Source organism: Xylocopa sonorina, chromosome 2, assembly GCF_050948175.1.
Source record: "Xylocopa sonorina isolate GNS202 chromosome 2, iyXylSono1_principal, whole genome shotgun sequence".
Classification (NCBI taxonomy): domain Eukaryota; kingdom Metazoa; phylum Arthropoda; class Insecta; order Hymenoptera; family Apidae; genus Xylocopa; species Xylocopa sonorina.
In genome coordinates this window covers 13,787,046-13,804,398 of record NC_135194.1, presented here as the reverse complement: position 1 = coordinate 13,804,398, position 17,353 = coordinate 13,787,046, and the positions used below count along the sequence as shown (strand labels likewise).

The window sequence follows — 17,353 nt, the reverse complement described above, 5'->3', positions numbered from 1 at the left end:
TAACGATTCATACATTTTTTGTATAAGTTTGAATAAAACGCAGGGAAAATAATACATAATAATAACTAATATATGCATGTACTGTTCTATTATATTTTTATTTTTTAACAGCAGTAAACTTTTTTTACATGTACAATTTCTATTTCATGCGATCTCAAGCCCTAATTTTTGTAATAAATCTTTTTTACCACTGAAATAATCCTTGTACCACATTATATGATCATACTTTTCATCAAATGTCATATATGGATTCTTTGAAAGTCCAATACATACTAACTCCATAAAATGTCGTATTGGACCTTTTGCAGGGCACCATGGTGACAAATGACGTTCCAGAAACACGTGTTTCGAGAAATGCACATTCTGCTCCATTTCCATCCCTACAGCACACAAGAGACATATTTGTAAGTTTAGACTTACAGGTGAGATCAATAACAGCGGACTTTCGTAATTTTTTTTATTTTTATACCTTGTTCATTATCAATAGGAAACTTCCATACTTTTCCTTGATTTGTCCATTCAATCATTTCGTGAAATGCATTTTCAGGATACTGTGTTACTATAGATTTCAATACCTTTTCTTCACATGAATTCCATATTTTAAGCTCGGGAACATCAGAACTATCTAAAAATTTACTATCAAAAATGTTTTCATATTTCACATGTTGCTTGTCCCTGTAAAAATTTCATACATGTTTTTTAAATTACAAACATTTTGAATTTGTTTATTAAGATGTATTACCATTCAGTGGTTCTTTTCTCTTTAATGTACCCGTTCTTTTGTTGCAGTTGATGTTTTAACATCTCTATTACAGATGATTCTGTTTGTAGTTCACTATCAACACTTCCTTTATGTTTTGCTTTAAACTTATCAATATACTTGGTTTCCATTGCTTGAGTTTGTGGCATCTTCCATCTGTATAATTCATCGTGTCTTGCATCAAATTTATCATAAACATCCCTCGATATTTTCTGCTCATTTAGTAATGTTCTAGTTACACTTAATTCTGGTGATGCAACCTTTGTTTCCTCCCCTTGTCTTTTTAGCATACTAATTATGGATTGTCCTTCTGACATGTCAACCTTTTTTTCCTCCTCTTGTCTTTTTAGCATACTAATTATGGATTGTCCTTCTGACATGTCAACCTTTGTTTCCTCCCCTTGTCTTTTTAGCATACTAATTATGGATTGTCCTTCTGACATGTCAACCTTTGTTTCCTCCCCTTGTCTTTTTAGCATACTAATTATGGATTGTTCTTTTGGCATGTCAACCTTAGTTCCAAATTTATGATCATTATATCTTGTTCTTCTTTTTCGACCCTTCTGCATTTTGATCGTAAATAAATCATCCTTTTGATACTTTTCTTCATCTATATTCTCAATATATTTTTTGTTACTTTCAACTTCATTTTGACTTTTATTACTGTAAACAATATATTATTAATGTGACATTAATTTAAAAAAATGTAACATTCAAACCTTTTGACTAAAGAATTAGTATCTTCATTTTGAATCTTCATAATGGTATCTAATAACCCGGAGAGAATTTCCTCTTTATCTTTTCCTGATGTTAGAGTTAAGAGTTGCGCTGTTTTAGTCAATTGTTTCTCTGCAATAAGAAATTTCTTATCTTATTATGTACTCATCTTATAACAAATCATTATCTTACCTATTTCTCTTTTTTTCTGTGCTATCTTTGCAGTATTTAAATAATTTATCTTTTTGTATTTTTTCTACAAAATGAAAATAAAGTATGAGTAACGTATACATATATATAGATATATATGAAAATTATTTCTTTTTAAATAGTAAGCAATAAAATATTTACAGTACTACTTTTGGGATTATCGGAATCGGAATCAGAATCAGAAGATGAAGACGAGTCAGATGTTGTCGATAAATTAGATCTTATAATATTGAATGTGAGGTTAAACCATTGATATGGTAATACAATTGGAGTTTTAATATTCCTGGAAATCAATAATCAATTTCCTAAGTCATTATATTTATAATGAATTCCATTTATTGTTCACAAATAACTAAATGAATTAAAATACTATGCAAAGGAATACTTACTTTGGAAAAAGATGTATAGCTATCATTTCGTTAGGTTCGTTATTACTTTTATATATTATTTTATCTTGTTATTAAATTTATAACATCCATCAAACTTATATTAATTACTATTCTTTCGCGTTACAAATTGCCATCGAATAAATCCATTTTGGAATCTGTTAATAATGTCAGTATTTCCTTTGTATGTTACAAGTTCGTTAAAGTTAATGTTAAACTTAAATCAGTAATATATATCGTTAAAAACTTAATACTTAACGTGCATAATATGTAAGTGTACGCATAAGTAATGTATGGTTAGATTCATAAAAACGTATTTCAAACGTTTAAGTCCGGTTTACAATTCACTATGTTTCAGGGACCTCATACTCTTGAAGTTATATGCTTTAAATTGCATTCGTTACTTTTTTTTAAACTTTCTATTAGGAAAAAGAACTTAGGAACAAAAAGAAGTTATTATTCTTATAAATATATTCTTATAAAAATATAAAAGGAAAAAAGAAAAAGCCTTTTAAATTATATTTTATATCCACTGGATATACAACACGTTCGACTTTTATGAAAAAAATAATTTATTTTACAGACTTGTAATTTGCGAAGCTAGTTTATTACATACACATAACAATGTAATATATATATATATATTTTTTAATTGTCAGTAAAATATATGTTTAATAAGATGCAAGAAATCTTACATATCTTAATGGGATCCAATAATTTGAAACTGGGAATTGAAGATACAATTATAATTTATAAATTTACATTTACAAGACTCTTATAGTATAATTTTAATATTAAAATAAACTTATAAAATAATACTAACTAAGAATTTTAAACGGGTTATAAACCCCAACACCGCCAATCGTTTAATAAAACTTAAAATGTAAAGTAAAATGAAATTTCAAAACAATACAGTTTTAAAATGTATGCATTATTATACAGCAAACCAATTAATAAACTGGCAAGAAGTTTACAATTTATCACTCTTCTTGACAGTCGCAAAATTAAAAGAAAAAAAAAGAAACGATCGAAATAGCGAAGCAAGTAAATTGATATTACATACATGACATTAAAGTGCGTAATTACAAGGCGCGCTGCTCTCTTTATCGTTATTAATTTCTGGATAATTAATTAACTTATGCTTAATATCTAACCGTGTTACTGCGTTTGGGAAAATAAGTCAATTTAATGAAAGATACAGCAATAAATTACGTAAGTGAATAAATATATATCAAAATATATGGTCAATATGAAACAGGTCCACTCATGCTGCGATAGATAGAATTTTCTTCGTTGGACACATAACTTTGGCTCTTTTTGCATGCCAGGGTAATAAAAAATATCAAATGTGTAAATGTGATATCAATCAAGACGAAGATAAGTGAAGCATTATATTCGGATCTTCTAACGCTGATAATGGTAATTCACTTTTCTCTTCTTCAATCCGGGCATCTGACACTTTTAGGAACTTAATCACCTTTTCAGTAGCAGCAATCCCACAGCTGCTTACTTCGTTCTGAAATAAAATTGCTTGCACGCTTAGTAAACAATCGATCATATGCGGAAATATTTCTATAAAGAAAAAGAACTGCAAATAATTACCGATGCCGTTAAATTCATGAAATTAAAGAATTTCTGAAGTACAGACACCATAGTAATAAAATTATTATCTGGAAGTCTACTGCGTACCAGAGATTCGTAATCCTAAAAAATATATTATATATTTTATTATTTTCTTTTAAATATCGAATTTTGTAATTGATTACCTTGTTATCCATTATTAAGTAACCAAGTAAAAGCACTACATATGCTCCTATTAAAGTATGCTCCATATGACATCCCGCTTTTTGTAATACTATAAAGAAATATGTTGTAAGTTACGCTGTAAAAAAAAGACAGCAATATTTTAAGTAAAGATTGTACAAACATTTTGTGACAGTTTCTTCGATAAATTCTTCTTGAGATTTAGTTGTCGTCGATACAGTCTCTGTCTGTTCAGAATCTTTTTTACCATCTAAAATAGCATCTGTTTTTTGTTCTTCGGCACGAGCCAGTTCTTCTTGTTTGTAAAATAGGTCGATCAAACATTCTACTCCGCTTTCCTCAGCTACTTTGTACGGAAAAAATGTATAATAATCGCATCTTGGCCAAATAAAGCAACGTATATATATGCTTACCATCAAAAATATCCTCTGACGATGGTGGAGCTTTAGAATCGATGAGAAGCTGCTTGTTATCGTCACATTGCTCTACTAAATTTATTAGTAAAATCAAAGCCAACATCATCATATCAAAACGCTTCTCTTCGGGAAGTGACTCGGGTACACGCAACAAAAGATATAGACTACAGTCTAAAACACCTGGTTGCGAGCCTAATGATTTGCTGCCGAAAGCTGAAACAATCGTAAAATATTGTATTATTAATTGTAATAATAATTTGTTAACAGGATTCCTGTAAGAGATAATATGTAATAAAATCTTACATTGTCTGTTAAATCGATGTGTAAGATTGATAAGGACTTTAATAATAGCAAATAAACATTCTCTAATAACAGCACCAGTGGATGTTTTATCACTTGGATCTATCGTAGGATAAATAGGAATTTCTTGCCCACAGAGATGATACAAATTAGCTAAAGTGTTGACTAAAACTCCGTTTTCGTATTTTAATAAATATACTTGATTCTCTTCGTTCATATGAGTAACCTGAAGCAGTATCATATACATATAAATGACAAAATAAGCATACATATTATAAGTATGAATTACATGTATTATTATATAATGTATACTTACATTTTCTAATACACGTAGACATCTATCAACTTTGCGTAATTTATCTAATAAAGGATCTGTCCAGCCAGATTTTGTAATATCTTGGGTATTAATATGACGATGACAATCTCTGATTGTTTTTACAATGTGTTCTAAACCTCCTAATTCTCTAAGTTCTTCTTTGAACCATTCACCCGCACGTTTTGATGTAAGACTAAGAAGTGTCTCCATAGCAAGCTGACCAACCTAATTAAAAATCATTATACATATTTTATTTATTCATGTCACATATTTCTTAGTAATTGTTAAACAAGAAAAGTACTTACGGTTATATTATCAAGATTTAAATGTTTTGCATGTCCTTGAGCTTGAATATCAGCACATAACTGACGTACTTTTTCTTTATTTTTTAAAAGTTCTGCCCGACTAAGGCCACAATCATCAAGTGCATCTTTGTGACTGGCATCAGATTCTAACAAACTTAACATTAATTCTAAACAATCACGGTCTAAATCCATAGCTAAACGATCTTGACTTAATACAAACATTACCGTTGCTGTACATAAAGCAAGACTCTACAAAAAAAAATAATAAAATTTCATTGTAATATTAATTTTCTTATATATCGTAAAAATTAATTAACATTTGTGTTACTGTATAAAGTACTGATTATAAAGAATAATACTTTATACCTGATCTTTTGTTGCATCGTGAAGAGCTTTGAAGAATTTCGCAACAGTTCCATGTGCTCGCACATGCATACGAAATGCAGGTGCCATACATTTGCTTGCCAATCGTATAGCTGAAAGGCAACGAGTAGCATTTGGATTATTTTCTCTTAAAGTATCTAATATATATTCAACATCATCATTAAACTCTTGAAATTCTCCACTTTCTTGAATTTGATGAGCTTTTTTCACATTTTTTACTACAGTGTAGAACTAGAAAATAAATATATAATTTATTTAGTAATAAATTTTCGATAAATTTTAATATATTATAATATATAAATCATACACAATATACATACGCCTTTAACTTTCCTTCCACAACGAACACTTGTTATAGCATCAGATTCATCATCAAAGCCTGTATCAGCTTCAGGATATGTTACAACTCTCGTCAGTTGTGAAGGATCGAATTCTTCTTCATATGCCACTGGACCTGCTCCGCTATGAGATCCTGAAGCAGTAGTAGGGGTAGTATTTCCGGCGTTAGAAGTATCTGTTGTACTAGATTCTTTATCACTATCACACCACTTGTGTTTGTACAATGCTCTCCTTTTATTTCCGTTTGTTGCACCTGTTGAGCGACTCTTAAAAATGCTACCTTTCTTAGTAGCAGGTTTCTGAGTAGTTGTGCATGGAACATTCAATGGTTGTGATTCTGTAACTGTACTTGTCACATGTAGGGCTATATCATTTTCAACGTTACCGCTTACACCTTCGCTATCGTCACTGCCAGAAAACCAATCCTGATCAACTAAAGTTTTAACTGTAGCTGTATCATTGTCAGCAGTATGTGTAACTTGTTCTACTTCTGGATCAGGTTCCGGTTCAGGTTCTGGATCTGGTTCAATTTCTGGTTCTGGTTCAACTTCTGTTACTGACCTTGCTCCTGATGCTGATCCTAGATCTGGTTGTAGTTCTATTACTGGTTCTAGCTGTACCTCTGATTTCGTTTCCGATTCTGACATCTGTTGCGAGGCAGGTCCTGAAACCACCTCATTTGTAGGAATATCTATTGAACGATGTTGAACTTCATCTGGAGCAACTTCTGCATTTTCATCAGTCTCTGAAGTATTTATTATCATTGGTCTTGTTTGCATAGGATCAGAATCACTCGACAATATATCAATTAGTTCTTGAGTTGTAGTTGGCAGTGGCTGATCACGCCCAATTAGCGGTTCAATTGCTGGTTTACAAGAATATGTTGAGCCGCAATCAGTCTTAACAATATCATAATGAGATATCAACGTATTATTGGAATCAGTAACAGACTTCCTAAGGGTTAAAGAAAGACCAGAACTATGTGTATTAGGTGTTACCGGTGTTGCGGATACAATAGAAGATGTTGTTAAATCTAAATGCAGATTTTTCGCTCGACTACGAGTGGTTCTGCGCATCTCAGAATTTTCTAAAGGTATCGATACAGTGGAGATAATGGGTTCGTGAGAACGAACTGCTTTATGATCAGATTTCATTGTGTCCATGTTAAAGTTTTTCCGCTCCATGTCTACTTTTGTAGGACTGATAAGGGGTGTAGAAATTCTATATGTTTCAGGTTCTGCCTGTTGAGCATTTTGCACATTTCCACAGACTAGTCGTGCTGTACCTTTACAAATTCTCAATACAATAGGAGGTTTAGCTTCTTCTTTATTAGGATCATTATTGGCTCCTTCTACTGTATCTGCTACTTTTTTAAGCGGAGCACTTGACACTTTTGTTAGAGATTGTTTTGGCGGTGTTGGTGTTGATATTGGTGTTGGTGTTAATGTTGGTATTGGTGCTAGTGGTGATAGTGGTGGAGGTGGTAGTGGTGGCGGCGATGGTGGCGGTGGTGGTGGTGGTGGTGGTGGTAGTGGTGGTTGCTGTTGCGGAGAGGTCTTTTGAGCACGAGCTCTACCATAATGTGAATCAGGTACTTGTCTGTAAATTGCCATATCCTGGCGAGATTCTTCTATTGGAGGTGGAACATTTCTACTCTTAAAAAACTTTTTAGGTTTAACAACTGGTGGTGCAACATCCGATTTATTGTCTGGATCAGTTTCAAAGGAAAAGGGATCTTTTCCAGAATTTACACGTGCATTCTGATTTCCATAATCAAGCTTTATTCTCTTTGCGCCAAATGTATTATGAATATCATCTCTCCTGCCTGTAAATGAAACAATACTATTACAATCTCATAAGAGATCTTTTAGCTATTAATTATCATTATACGTATAGTCAGAGCTTTTGAAAAATCTTAAACTACTTTTTCTTTTATCAACTGATCACTTTTATCAACTCATCAACTGATTTCTTTTATCAACTGTATCACTAAATATAAAATATGTTCAGCATTTATTAATTTATTGATTATACAAATAAAAGATGCATACCATTGATATTCGTACTTCTGATGGATGTAAAAGATGTTATACCCCATTTTCCAACAGTGCCTGCTGACTTAGCAGCGGAAGGTCGATTGCTATTTTCCCTAAAAAGCTTATCAAATTGAATACTTCCAGGTGTCACATTACTGACCTTGCGGCTGTATGATTTTGTGTAACTACGAGACGTCATACTGTATTCCTCAGTATTTCAAAAGTGTTCCACATCTCAAGAGACACAAATAATAATATCTCTCCTCATTTTTTCAACTCAAGCATATAGAAAATAATCATTGATCGTTTGTACACTTGCGAGGAAGTGTTATGAGGGGGAAAACCTTAGCGCATCGGAACGTTATTCGCGTCGATAATTGAAAACTTGAAAGAAAAAAATCAAGAAGCAATATCTTCGGAACATATGAAAGAAACAAACGCCATGTTTCATTTACTATTTACTCTCGATGCACAAATATATACGAAACTGTAACTTCAAATTCGATTCATATTCGGAAACATTGTCTTTACGTTAATTATCCTCGGTCCTCTATTTGCACTTAGCTTTAATTGTTATAATCTTTATGTGCCTGCATCAGCTCAACTAGAAATATTAGTCATAACATGATCTTGAGCCATCTGTCGATGTTATTCGTGTTTCAAGATTTAGATACACACACACATACATCGTGCACAAAAAAACGAGTAATACAATACATAAGATTGTAATACTTGTCGCCCTATCCAGTAGATAGAGCTAAAGAGCTATCTTCTACCCTTTATCTACCTTACCGGTTGATAATCGTCCAATCAAAATTTATTTTATATAACGAATGAAACAACTTGAGCTTTCTGCAAATTTCAAATTCAAGACTCTCCACTGTTTAGAGTTCTAGAAAATAATGTTGTATAAATAGATAATGAGTTGAATTGAATCTTCAGATACAGACACGCATATATCCATACCTTTCAATTTTTTTATTTCTTATCATTCTATTTTACATTTGTCCCTTGTATTCTTAGAAAAAGTAATTCATAAATTATTCTTCCAAAAAATGTACATATAACATGTACGGTGACAATTGAATTAAAAAAAATTAATTTTGTAAATTAACTCTATAAAACTTACTTATAACAAATAATTATAAAATATCACAATTAATCATTTATTGCATTCAATATATGAATATAAAATTTTCTCTATTTTAAACATTTTTTAATGGTTTAAATGTATGTATCACGTGGGATTTTTTTTTAGGGAAGAAAGTGATATTCTAATCTACTATGTAATATCATTACGCGATAGCCAATAAAAATCGTATCAACGGACCTTACTGCACGGTAGTCATAACCTGTCAAACAATAACTGTCAAGTTTCGCACACGCATATTTACATATTATTATACAATGCTACTTTGGTATTTTAAAAGTTGGAACTCTAATTCTGCGTTCAATTATGCTGTTTTTACACGCAGCACATAAAATTAAATATATTTTTTAATTAAAGTTGAAAGGATATACATAAAATTTTACCTTCTCATTGCTAATTTCTGAGAGGCATTAAACTGTAAAGTAATCTATGAATTTAGGCGTGTTTAACAGAGTTAATCTTAAGGTAATTTATTATAATATGTATATTTTACATTATTAGATGGTATTTTAATTATAATTATTTAAATTATATTTTAATATTTAGGATTCCCAAGGAGGAATGTATTCCGAATGGGCGTCTCTGAGTGTTTTAATACAACAAGGCTCGGAAGAAAGCCAAAGTGTGCTGGAAAAGTTTTCTCCTGGAGCAGGGAAAGAAGTTGCTTTATCCATTGTGCGTCAATTAGCGGCAAATCTTGGCATTACGCAAGCAGCAGAGCCTAGTCCATTATGTACAGATAAAGAAGTCCAATGGTGTATGGAAGTGATATGCTTTGGATTATCATTACCATTGGCTGAACATGATACTGTCAGAGATTGCGTTAACGTATATTGCGAATGGCTGTCTGCATTATACTCCACGCCAAAAATTTGTGTACCCAGACCAATTGTAGATGATCCTAATTTTTATGCCAGAAAGATAATCAGTCATTTTCATAATTTATTTGTTCCAAGAAAAGGAGAAGGTATAATGAAATATTTCTATTTTTTATCTTATTTTCCTTTCTTATTTTTGTAACACGTGATTATGAATAACTAGTTATAAATAAATTATAAGTAAGACAAGTTATAAGGAATTTAATATCAACCAAATACTTTTTATATGGAATAAACTTTCACAAACGTCTAACAGTTTATTATTATCTTTTCTTTATAGTCTGGCCATTTTTATATCAGGATTTAGGTAATTTTGTAGCTAAAATAACTATAGTTTTGTGCATCGAAAATTTTCATTTTAACAGAAATTGTAAGTATTTAATAATTGTTGAAACATTCATTATTATTTACAGGGACAGACACAATTAATCGACAAGCAGTCTTATGTCATAGAGTACTCAGAACATTACAACAAATTGCAAGAGGTCCTGCCACTTTAGAAAGGGAGACTTGGGAAAGTTTGTTATTGTTTCTTATTGGCATTAACGATGCACTGTTAGCTCCTCCAGCAACAAGAGAAGATGCTGGTGAACAATTATGTGAAAGAGTCCTTGGAGTACTGTTAGAGGTATCGTGTTTTTGTAAGAGTAGCATTATTATCGAATAAACAAAAATTATTTAATATAAGAGCTATCAATTTTATACAAAATAATTTCAGGTATGGTTAGTAGCATGTGAACGAAATTTTCCGTCACCACCATTATGGCGTACACTGAGAGAATCGTGTCTCCGATGGCGACACAGATTAGCATTAGTAGAACAGTGGAACCGTGTTTGTCTCGCTCTTACAGCAAGACTTTTACAAATTATGTATGGCCCAATGTTTCCAGAATTAAAAATAAGTTAGTTATTCTATTGTATCATTTGTTTCAAAATGCATTTATCTAATCTGTAGTTTATAAACCATGTACATATTATTATCATTATATATTTAACACTTAGGTGAAGAAGACTCTCAACTTGTACCACTTACAATGTTAGATGAAGCAGTGGCACAAGCATGGTATAGACTTTTGCGAACTATAGGCGATCCTGTTGATTTATGCAGACCAGCTGTTATTTCACAAACACAAGCATTTTTACAGTATGCTATTGCTAGTCCAAATGTTATAGATCCATGTCAACATCCATGTCTACAAAGTTTACCACAAATATTTTTGAAAGCTATAAAAGGTATAGCTGGACAAGTTGATGCTTTTCTTGGTAAGTATAAAAATGTGTAATTAAATTGTACAGTTTTATAATAATTAAGTACAGCTGAGAGGCTCATGTCTTTTTCGGAATCATATATATGCAAGTTGTAAAATATTTCACAAAAAATGAAAACTATCTTTTTCTATACCTTTCCTACTTTGAAATATCCACAAATAGGATATGGATTTTCCAACTTGCTTTGTCGGTGATGGTTGCACGCAGTCACAAATGTTTTAGGAGTTTCACAGGCATGTTGCTGGGAAGAATGTTGCGTATCTACCATCACATCTGGATCTACTAGCACTGGAAGTGGTGGTGTAGGGTGGGATAAGTCAAGTAACAAGGACATGAACCAACCTTCTCCTACACCTCCAACACAACGCAGGCTTGCCAAAAGTTTCAGTGTAACACCTTCTGCAGTGACTAAGGGTATTCTCAGCACTTATCTCCTGGCATTTTTCAAAATTGTATATATGTTTATCACGTACACCTTCAAATTCTTAACTTTTTTTATTCTAAACAAAATTACTATATCTTAACAATAAAATGTTAAAAATTTATACTAATATTAAATTTATACTATATTTTATAACTATTTTATCCAATATAGGAATTCCAAAAGCTTCTTTGATTGGTTTAACAACAAGTCGTGTTTCTAGTACACCACCTATGTTGGTATCTAACTCAGGTCCATCATCTGCTTCCAGTACAGCATGTAAGATTTTATAAAGTATCTTCTTTAAACAATGTAATTTACTTAATATGATATAGAAATTGTTACGTTTGTAGCTACAACTTCGTTAGTCCAAGACATAAGGCCTCCGTTAGCTCCAGGGCGGCCAAAATGTAACAGTATACTGCATCTTTTCGGTGAATGGTTATTCGAAGCTGCATTTGTCGGCACCGATGGATGGTCACAAAATTTACCACGTAAGGATCACTTCACGACATATTTATTTCAAATAAACAAACATTAATATTTTTAATATATAGAACCATCTGGCGCATCGAAACGACCATCTTCCGTACTTGTTGAGGGTCCCAGTTCTTTACAAGAGGCTGTTAATGACGTACCACCAGCTCTTTGCATAGAACGTTACGAATCTGGCCGAGCAGAAGCTTTAGGAGCATTATGTCGAATATTTTGTGCTAAAAAAACTGGAGAAGAAATCCTACCAATCTATCTAGCCAGATTTTATCAAGCAATGCATCACGGTCTTAAAATTGATGAAGTAATTATTCACTATAGTTTTGCAAGAGAGAGTAAATCATCTATTAAAAAATATATATGTATACATAATACGTACTTAAACCTTTTCTTACAGACTCGAGAATGTGGTGAAACGTTAGCGAGTATTCTTTTAAATTCTGCCGATTTATTTCGTTTAGATTTAAATGGCGTGCAAGTATTAGTGCCTGCAGTAATATCAGCATTAGAAATCGTACTTGCAGACAGAGATTTGAAATTGAAATCCAATGTAGTATCAAAACCAGATTTGCGAAGAGCCTCAATACATTTATTAATATCGATCTTAGCATTACCTTTGCACTTCCAAGTAATTAATATAGATACTTATTCATTGGAATGATTTATTTACACGTCAGATAATTTCACGCAATTTATGAAATTTTTATATTATAGAATCTAGCTATCAAGGAACTTCCAACGTTTGCAAGTCCAATGATAATGGAGAAGAATCATGTAACGTTTGCACAATTAAAGTCAAGACTCATGAACTTGCTTATAAATGCACTGCAAGTTGAAACTGATCCTCAAAATACTCATATGTTGTTAGGTTAGTTGGACACTTAATAAAATTAATACTGTATCTCTAGAACTAGTTTTTTCTTTTAGGAGCTCTTTTATTGAGCGTACAAGATTCTGCAGCAGCAGAAGAAGTTGAGCAAGTTACACAGCCTGATACTATAGCACATGATTCTACTGTCAATTTATTATCGTCAGGTTTGTTATATCATCTATTAAGTGAATGATATTAAGTTGTATCTATAAATACTGAATGTCCTGTTTAAAGTCTTTTAATTAATTATATTCTTGTATTGAAATTTGAAAAGTAAAAGCATTGCTCCAGTAATAGTAACTGGAATTAATATTTCATTATTCAAGATGGCAACTTATTAACATTTACCAGTCGCTTGTAAATAAGAGTCTAATAGTATTTAGCCTGATATGCAATGTAAAATCATAATGCTTAACATCACGTTTTATCGTATTTGCTTTGCGCGTGCTTCTGTAAAGTGTCATTCATTTTTTTATTATTATAAGTTGTGTTTTCGTTGTACGTTCACCATTGTACCGTCTCATCATTGCTTGATAGTCACCAGTGATTCTGCCAGTCAAATAAGTATATCCAGCGATCAACGCTCACTCGGCGAAACCTCTGATATTACAACTCTTCAAGAGGAATGTATTGCATTTGGTAAATACAAGTATATTTTTTATATTAGTTTTTGCTTTTAATTATTGTACGTGTAAGAAATATTGTACAATATCAGTTTTATTTTTACACTTTTGTTATACATTCAAGCTTTTTTTGGATAACATTACGCGAAAGCTTGCGTTTCAAAAAGTTTGTGATGTACACGTAGTATCACATTTCTTATAATCTAATGAATTTCATCTGCATATAACAGTCTAAAATCCGGATTATTGTTACAGATTCAGCGCACGCTCTTTTCGTGAGAGCAACATATTTAGTCTGTCATAGATTAATATCATCATGGAAAACAGACTTAAACATTTCTCTAGCAGCTCTCGAAATATTATCAGGATTAGCAAGAACGCGTATTCGCGAAACAGGTAACTCTAACATTTCTCAAAATATGATAGTAATTTGCAGTTTAAAAATTGTCAAATGTCAATTCAATCAATTTCAAATATTTTGTATGCAGCAAGGAAACTTACAGGTTCAACCATATTTTCTAATATAATTTATAGTTTAAAATATTTGATTATGAAACGCTACCTTTTCATATATTACAGATGCTTTAGAATGTAAACGTGCTGTAAAGTGGCTTTGTGATTATATCGCGTATCAGTGTTGGCGTCCACCTCCAGCTCACTCAAAAGATCTTCATTCCTCGATTGTTGCTGCATTTAGCTGCTTAACAACTTGGTTAACTGCTCATCCACAGTTGTTACAAGTTACTATTTTATCTATACTTAATTGTAGTAGATGTTTATGTTCATAATATAGTTTATACTTGGAATTAATTCTTTAGGACAAAGATTGTTTAACAACAGTTCTAGAAGTTGTTGAACTTGGCGTGTCTGGAACTAAAAGCGTGGGAAAACCTGGTGAGCCCATTAAAATGAAAGACGAAAAAGAACTGAAGCCAGCATCTATGCGTGTGAGAGATGCTGCTGATGCACTTCTTACAGTTATTCTAGAACAAGTATATATTAAAGCTGTTATAATTTAAAATGAATTGAATCTACAGAAATTGTTTTAGTACAATAAATTCATTTGTTTATAGGTTGGTTATTTCCCTAGTGCGTGTGGAGCGCAATCGTTATCGTCTTTATTGGATGAAGTATCACTTCTCCGACATTGCAACAGTTGGACCGGTGGTCGAGTTTTACGGCAAGCGGCAATTGAAAGATTTCGATATTTCGTTGCTGAAAATGCTACCATATTAGCTTTACTAGAAGAACCTCTCGGAAATGATCAGGATCCACAGCCTACCGTGACTGTATTAATACGTGGTCCATTTGGTAGAAACGCATGGACGATGCAACTTCGACATCTACCAAGGCATAGATCTAGTATACGAAGTGTAAATACAAATCCAGGTCGACCTTTGCCGTTGGCAGAAGCTGCTCCACGAACAGATTATAAACCTAGATTTTTTCCTGATAATGTGGACCGAATACCGCATTGCAAAGTGTATGTGAAATTTTTTATCAACATGATTAGGAATGCATAAGAATCAAATTTTATCGGACCTTTTTCAGAGATGAATCTATACCAAGTTTGGAAGCAGTTATGAATGATAGCGAACTAGTAAGGAACGAACATCAAATTTTGTCACAATTGTTAGAACGTCAAATGAATATCGAAACGAAATACTGTGATGGGAATGATAAAGTTTTGGAAGAAAAAAACGAAGAATGTGTACCACCACAAATTTGTCATGAATTTCAAACCGCACGCCTTTTCTTAAGTCATTTTGGTTTTTTAAACATAGAACCTAAAGAAAATGATGAGTCTAGAAACAGCGGTCTTACCGCTTTGGATCCAACCGTTCCAGGATTTTGCTTAGATATAGAAACTTTAGATAACATTAGTCCAAGAACTTGCGATACTGTATACATATTTTATGTAAAAGCTGGTCAAAAAACCTCCACAGAAATATTGTCCAATGTGGTAATTACTTTTTTTATTTTAGAACATTTCTTTTTTGTTATATATACATTTCTTATATGAGTTATTCTTTTTATGTTATTAGTTGCACGAATCAAATGTGTCATCGAATTTCTTGGAATTTTTAAATTCTCTTGGCTGGCCAGTTTCTGTATCAGCGCATGCTGGTTGGACTGGTCATGTCTCTACTTCGTGGAGGGTAACACCGCAATTAAACGTGCCACAACCTGCCCATAGTGATCACGGCGGGGCACTTTATAATGGTGATACTCATGTACTTTACTGGGCGGACGTTAGCTCAGAAGTTGCTTTCATTGTACCCACTCAGTCCAATAATATGGTAAATTCGGATTCGTTAGAAGAAACAAGTTACGGTAGCGATACTAGTGCTAACCAAGGTAAAAATAAAATGTGCAACACTATATTAAAGGACTATACATAGTATGAATATGCATGAACTATATACAATAATTAATAATTGCAGTTTGGTTTGAGAGGAGTATTAGCGAAAGCACTTCTTCTCGAAATAGCGGCACAGGACAGAGTACAATGCAAAATTCGCGAACTATGTCACTTGATTTAGAAAAGCAACCATCCAGTTTGACAGGATCTAATCCATATAATTCTAGCGCAGAATTAGTTAAACCAAGAAAGTCAATTAAACAAGTTTTACCTATACAAAATGATATCAAAATTATGGTTGTTTGGCTAGAAAGTTTAGAAGATTATGCCCAATTTCCAATTGGTACTACTATATTTAAATAAAGATGCACTTCATATACACTTCAATTAAACAATAATTTCGTAAATTTTATTTTACGCATAGGTGAGCTTCTTCCTTGCACCCATACCGGCTTGGAACAATCAAGAGGGATACAAGTATCAGATGTACAAGTAATTTTTCTTCAAGCCCTTAGCAGTGGGTTAATGAGAGTCAGGTTACAAGGTCCGGTTTCTAGAATTAATTTAGCCACTCCCTTAATTGATGGAATGGTTGTATCCAGAAGAGTACTTGGAACCCTTGTTAGACAAACAGCATTAAATATGGGTCGTAGAAAAAGGCTTGATAATGATAGGTATGCACAGTTACATTTTATCTAATTATACAGATGTATAATACTTAATATATTTAATATTTTACAGTTATCACCCACCACATGTACGTAGACGTTTGAAAATCCAAGAAATGGTACAAAAGTATAGGAAAAATTTAACTGATCCAGAACTATTAACACTTTTATTCAGTAGTACACAAACCTATCAAGTTTAGTAAAACTAGATGAAGTGAAATTTATGTTAAATTACACATATAACAAAAATATATTTATGAGTAATGCATATATCCGCAATATATTTAATTTTTCATATGTAATTTAATATATAATTAATATCTTTATCTGCATTGCATATATGTAATACACTATTGTATTTATACTTATAGCATACAAAAAAATATTGTAATACATATGAAACAAATTTCTATTTATAGCATAATAAATGTGCAGTAATAAAATGCACTACTTCATTGAAAATAATGTTACTAAACGCTAATAATTATAAAAAAGAACATGTGCTTAGTAATATTGGCTATAGATATATACACTAGAGTACTAAGAACAATGGACAGATGCAACACAATGTAATTACATAATCACATCACTCTTTCCTTCCTTTTCGATTTATCTGTATTGGTACATTTATGTAACTTCTTCTTTAACAACTAAAATTGAGGTCAAACTGATTCATCAAAATGATC

At 32.1% G+C, this 17,353-nt stretch overlaps 3 protein-coding genes across 7 annotated transcripts; 1 reads left to right on the top strand and 2 right to left on the bottom strand.

Annotated features, from left to right (window-relative positions):
- Nucleotides 1–126: 126 nt before the first annotated feature.
- On the bottom strand, nt 127–2,293 carry Mrps31 (mitochondrial ribosomal protein S31). The gene is made up of 7 exons (XM_076910608.1): nt 2,077–2,293; nt 1,829–1,970; nt 1,670–1,733; nt 1,480–1,609; nt 743–1,423; nt 470–675; nt 127–380 (listed from the first exon to the last, which is right to left on the bottom strand). The coding sequence occupies exons 1-7, from the start codon at nt 2,100–2,102 to the stop codon at nt 145–147; spliced, it is 1,485 nt and encodes a 494-aa protein (XP_076766723.1). The 5' UTR covers nt 2,103–2,293; the 3' UTR covers nt 127–144.
- A 942-nt stretch (nt 2,294–3,235) lies between these two features.
- Nucleotides 3,236–8,627, bottom strand: Wapl (cohesin release factor wings apart-like). The gene is made up of 11 exons (XM_076910581.1): nt 7,949–8,627; nt 5,879–7,722; nt 5,541–5,789; nt 5,175–5,423; nt 4,870–5,094; nt 4,557–4,779; nt 4,251–4,466; nt 4,001–4,180; nt 3,840–3,928; nt 3,676–3,777; nt 3,236–3,589 (listed from the first exon to the last, which is right to left on the bottom strand). The coding sequence occupies exons 1-11, from the start codon at nt 8,130–8,132 to the stop codon at nt 3,440–3,442; spliced, it is 3,711 nt and encodes a 1,236-aa protein (XP_076766696.1). The 5' UTR covers nt 8,133–8,627; the 3' UTR covers nt 3,236–3,439.
- A 622-nt stretch (nt 8,628–9,249) lies between these two features.
- LOC143433287 (ral GTPase-activating protein subunit beta) lies at nt 9,250–17,104 on the top strand. Of its 5 annotated transcripts, XM_076910574.1 has the most exons (24): nt 9,250–9,548; nt 9,630–10,050; nt 10,242–10,268; nt 10,375–10,589; nt 10,680–10,863; nt 10,964–11,224; nt 11,453–11,644; nt 11,826–11,930; nt 12,005–12,145; nt 12,209–12,447; nt 12,541–12,771; nt 12,858–13,011; nt 13,071–13,178; nt 13,552–13,653; nt 13,893–14,033; nt 14,126–14,140; nt 14,217–14,377; nt 14,456–14,629; nt 14,711–15,120; nt 15,189–15,600; nt 15,683–15,995; nt 16,082–16,342; nt 16,424–16,673; nt 16,741–17,104. In XM_076910574.1, the coding sequence occupies exons 1-24, from the start codon at nt 9,513–9,515 to the stop codon at nt 16,865–16,867; spliced, it is 4,680 nt and encodes a 1,559-aa protein (XP_076766689.1). In that variant the 5' UTR covers nt 9,250–9,512; the 3' UTR covers nt 16,868–17,104. The 5 variants fall into 5 exon arrangements, with proteins under 5 accessions (XP_076766689.1, XP_076766691.1, XP_076766692.1 ...); XM_076910576.1 differs by lacking the exon at nt 10,242–10,268; XM_076910577.1 differs by lacking the exon at nt 13,552–13,653.
- Nucleotides 17,105–17,353: the final 249 nt, after the last annotated feature.

Excerpts from the sequence above, each read along its gene's own strand:
- LOC143433287 (XM_076910574.1), top strand. The coding sequence starts at position 9,513 with ATGAATTTAGGCGTGTTTAACAGAGTTAATCTTAAG. Across the intron at positions 12,448-12,540 it reads ACGGTCTTAAAATTGATGAA|ACTCGAGAATGTGGTGAAAC; the intron begins GTAATTATTCAC and ends CTTTTCTTACAG. Across the intron at positions 15,601-15,682 it reads CAGAAATATTGTCCAATGTG|TTGCACGAATCAAATGTGTC; the intron begins GTAATTACTTTT and ends TTATGTTATTAG.
- Mrps31 (XM_076910608.1), bottom strand. The coding sequence starts at position 2,102 with ATGATAGCTATACATCTTTTTCCAAA. Across the intron at positions 1,971-2,076 it reads GCTATACATCTTTTTCCAAA|GAATATTAAAACTCCAATTG; the intron begins GTAAGTATTCCT and ends ATTGATTTCCAG. Across the intron at positions 1,734-1,828 it reads ATAATCCCAAAAGTAGTACT|AAAAAATACAAAAAGATAAA; the intron begins GTAAATATTTTA and ends TTCATTTTGTAG.
- Wapl (XM_076910581.1), bottom strand. The coding sequence starts at position 8,132 with ATGACGTCTCGTAGTTACACAAAATCATACAGCCGCAAGGTCAGTAAT. Across the intron at positions 5,095-5,174 it reads TAAATCTTGATAATATAACC|GTTGGTCAGCTTGCTATGGA; the intron begins GTAAGTACTTTT and ends ATTTTTAATTAG. Across the intron at positions 4,467-4,556 it reads ACATCGATTTAACAGACAAT|CTTTCGGCAGCAAATCATTA; the intron begins GTAAGATTTTAT and ends CGATTGTTTCAG.